Here is a 3,959-nt window from a genome sequence, read left to right on the forward strand (position 1 = left end):
CGGTTCGTCAATGACTTCGTCATGTACTTGCTCTCTAACCGGAGCCACAAACCGGACGCGGTTTTCTCATCCGCTACTTCTCGTAGCACTTCATCTCCTAGACATAGCAGAATAGCACTATGTGCTCTTTCTAGCATGTCATCCTTTTGCTCTTCCGAAAGCGTGCTTGGTAATTTATCTTTACCAGACAATGCTTTTAGCAATCCTTGTTGAACCAGCACTGCCCGCATCTTGATGCGCCATAAACTGAAACTATTTTTCCCGGTAAATTTCTCGACATCATACTTAGTCGATGAAACACTTGTAGCCATAATTTGGAACCTTTGAATGAATGATAATATTTTCTTCCTGATGTGAAAGATCAGACAAAGCTGCAGTCACAGGGCAATTCAGAAAATATTATCACTCCTTCAACTACGCTCTGATACCAATTTGTTGCGGAAAGGATCGATTCGAGAACTCCGATATGACTACAAGTAAATTGACCGGAACGAAAAATAAAGTGAACACAAGGATTTACGTGGTTCGGCTTTAATGCCTACGTCCACGGGCAGAGGCGAAAAGAAATTTCACTATAACAAGATGAAGATTACAAGTGTTTTACACTCAAGACACAACCCGAGAACCTCACAACTCTCAACCCCTATAGAAAACCCGAAAGCTAAAATCCTAGCTTTCAAAGAACAAGCTTTGCTCTCTCTTGGTTTGGGATGATGAATATGGCTAATGAACCTCTCTATTTATAAGAGAGTTCAAGGACATAATTGTCCAAAACTTTGGCAAAGATTTGTGGTTGAAAATGGACACCAACAACCATCCACTAATCCACTACCACCAACAACCCACTACCAACAACAACAATCCACTACCAATTTTAAGCCATTTCTTAACAATTTGCATGCGAAAAATCATGAACACGATGAGATTTAGCTTTTGAACAATTTTCTTGTAATTCCTGTGTCACTAATTCGCAGTAAATTTGTCCCGAGTCCATCATCGTAAGTTGTTTCTTACCCATCTCCACAAAAAGTTGAGCTAACATACTGTACGATTCATGGACTAAAGCAGCAATTGGAAGATGACGCGTCCCCTTAAACATTGGATTGATAAATTCAGCTAAGTTGGTCGTCATATGACCATAACGTCGCCCTCCATCATATGACAAAGTCCACCTTTCTTTCGAGATATTGTCCAACCATTCGCCTGCCCGACTGTTTTTTTTTCGTACATTTTCCAATCTTTGATGAAATCGAGTACTTGTCAACTCATTGCCTGCTAAAGAAAAAAATATATATATTAACCACAGAGGTATACAATTAAAAATCAGCATGTTATTTGATAAAAATTATTACATACCCATGCTGACAACTTCTTGACGTAACTCATTATCGTTAAATTCTTTCATGAAATTTACTGCAACATGCCGAAGGCAGTATACTGGGTATGCATACGGCGGAACCCAACGAATTCCTTTACTCCTGATCACGGACTTGATTGATTCATTCCAATTCGATATCAAACATATGCCCATTTGTTTAACATGCTTTCTTAAATTTGTCAGAAAGAAAGCCCAAGCCTCTTTCGTCTCGCCCTCAACGATAGCAAATGCTAACGGTAGAATATTGTGGTTTCCATCTTGTGAAATAGCCAACAACAATGTTTCCTTGTATTTCCCATTCAAGAACGTACCGTCTACTTGAACAATAGGCTTACAATACCGAAACCCTTCAATACAAGACCTGAATGTCCAAAATAAACGATGGAAAACACGTTTACCTTCCACTAATCGATTTCCATCATAAGCAGGCAGTGTTTGTAATTCCACCACGGTACCCGGAACATATTGTTGCATTGCAGCCAACAAGTTAGGCAAATCATTATATGATTTATCCCAATCACCATACAATTCAGCAATTGCCTTTTGCTTTCCATTCCAAGCTTTTCTATACGAGACGCAGTATCCATACCGAGTTCGTATCTCAACAATCAAATCCGAAACTGAAATAGGCAAGTTTTCTTTGACTAATGGAACTATGAAGTCACGTATCACATTCGAGTCTAATTTTTTATGATCTTGCGATATCCTTTCTACTCTGCAAGTATGAGGACCATTATATTTTCGAACTTCCCATATTCGATTCCTCTTCATAAACGTTGCTCTAATGCTCCTTACATCCTTGGCCAAACATTATACACTTACCCACATATTTCGTTGGTGTCGACACAATCACTTTGTAATCCACAGATTGTTTAATGTTGTAATGCTTGATAGCTGAAAGCACAGCATCTTTCGTCGGAAATCTCATCCCAATACAAAGATCACCAGTCTCTGAATAAGTCATAAGGCTCGGTATTATATGAGCATACTCGGGAAATTCATGAGCTTGCATTGCAGGAAGATCACGGCTAGATCCGATACTTGATGACAAATGGGGACCAGGGGCCGGAATGATTTCTACATCAGAATCTCTATCCTCTTCATCTTCATCCTCGTTCTCGTACTCCTCGAACACATAGGATTCACCGAATGGTACAATGTTCAAATCAATAGCAGCTTCGGTTGCTACTTGGGAGCTTGAAGGTATCTCGGCCTCACATTGTCTAATAGGTTGAATTTCCGGATTAGGTGCCGGAACATTGACGTCCCTACATCCTTTTTCAACATCCTCGAGCTTCACATAGAGCTCGAGATTAACATTCCCACTTTTCTCATGCGCGGCGATCATAGTCGTGACATCATCATCATCATCAATAACTACTGCTCTATATACGAAAGCTCCTCGAATTAAAGACACTGGAAATCTATATGTAAGACTAGATACTGTCTTTGTATTTCCAGCTCCTATTTTTCTATTGATTTTACACTTCATTTCCTCTAAAGGAATGTCCTTTATAAAGGTTAAGCTTATAGGATCATCAGATTCAAATACAACATCTGTATCACTCTTAGAAATCTTTCCATCATAATAGACAATGGCGAAAAAACTGTTACTCATCTTCTAAAACAATGCTGTCAAATTTTAAATAAAACAAAGGAAAAATATATATATATATATATATGAGAAAATGACAGTAGCATATAAATAAACAATTAAAAACTGACAGAAACCAGGCTACAGCAAACTAATGGGTCATTCTTGGAATTTTTTTCTTTGCTTTCCCACCATTTCTCTGCAACCAAACAGACAAAAGTTCTTATTTTTAATCCTTTTTTCCATTTAGAAACCAAAAAAATAAATGTAAGAAGGGAATCAACAGACAAAACTCACAATGGGTTTTGATTACATTAACTGTTCGTGCTCTTGATCAGCAGCTTCTGCAAATTGCTTTTTGGTCTTTGGGTGTTTTTTTCTTTTTCAAATATTCTGATAATAGGCCATTTGGAAAATGAAAAGAGTTCAACTTTCTTTTAGCAAGGACAATAGCAGAGCTGCTGCTGCAACCAGATGCTCTGAGAAGAGGAAATGATCATTTTTTAAAGTTTAATTTTGATTTTTAATTAATTTAGAATAGTGTTTATCTGAATTAATATGAGCATGTATTACGATTTACGAGGACTGTCTTGACTGAAAATTTCAACGTTGCTGAGAAATCTATTAAGGCACTTAAAAAGGTTGAAATGACATTTGATAACAGTTAAGTATGATTGTTATTTTAGTTAAATTTAAGAAATAATTATTTATTTGTTTTAATAAAATTTTAATTTAATTAAATTATTTTATTATTATTTGACTTATGAATTTAACATATAAATAGATTTTTTTACAATCTTAAAAAATACACTCATTAGAGATTAGAACTCATAACACATTAGAGAATTTTGTGCTTACGTCTTAAGAGTTATTTGTTTTCGAGTTTTTAGGATTTAGTTTTTATCTTATATTTTGTACTATTCGTTCTTTTGCTATTATAGTAAAATTATCTTTACCTGTGATTTTTTATCCTCTTTGGAAGTTTTT

At 36.1% G+C, this 3,959-nt stretch overlaps 1 protein-coding gene across 1 annotated transcript; it reads right to left on the reverse strand.

Annotated features, from left to right (window-relative positions):
- Nucleotides 1-886: 886 nt before the first annotated feature.
- LOC107907764 (uncharacterized) lies at nucleotides 887-2,996 on the reverse strand. Its single transcript, XM_016835084.1, has 3 exons — nucleotides 2,201-2,996; nucleotides 1,357-1,998; nucleotides 887-1,272 (listed from the first exon to the last, which is right to left on the reverse strand). Exons 1-3 carry the CDS (start codon nucleotides 2,994-2,996, stop codon nucleotides 887-889), a joined length of 1,824 nt encoding a protein of 607 aa, XP_016690573.1.
- Between the last annotated feature and the right edge of the window lie 963 nt (nucleotides 2,997-3,959).

Source organism: Gossypium hirsutum, chromosome A08 (genome assembly GCF_007990345.1).
Source record: "Gossypium hirsutum isolate 1008001.06 chromosome A08, Gossypium_hirsutum_v2.1, whole genome shotgun sequence".
In the NCBI taxonomy this organism is placed as follows: domain Eukaryota; kingdom Viridiplantae; phylum Streptophyta; class Magnoliopsida; order Malvales; family Malvaceae; genus Gossypium; species Gossypium hirsutum.

Excerpts from the sequence above, each read along its gene's own strand:
- LOC107907764 (XM_016835084.1), bottom strand. The coding sequence starts at position 2,996 with ATGAGTAACAGTTTTTTCGCCATTGTCTATTATGATGGAAAGATTTCT. Across the intron at positions 1,999-2,200 it reads GACACCAACGAAATATGTGG|TTTCGGATTTGATTGTTGAG; the intron begins GTAAGTGTATAA and ends TGCCTATTTCAG. Across the intron at positions 1,273-1,356 it reads TCAAGAAGTTGTCAGCATGG|GCAATGAGTTGACAAGTACT; the intron begins GTATGTAATAAT and ends TTTCTTTAGCAG.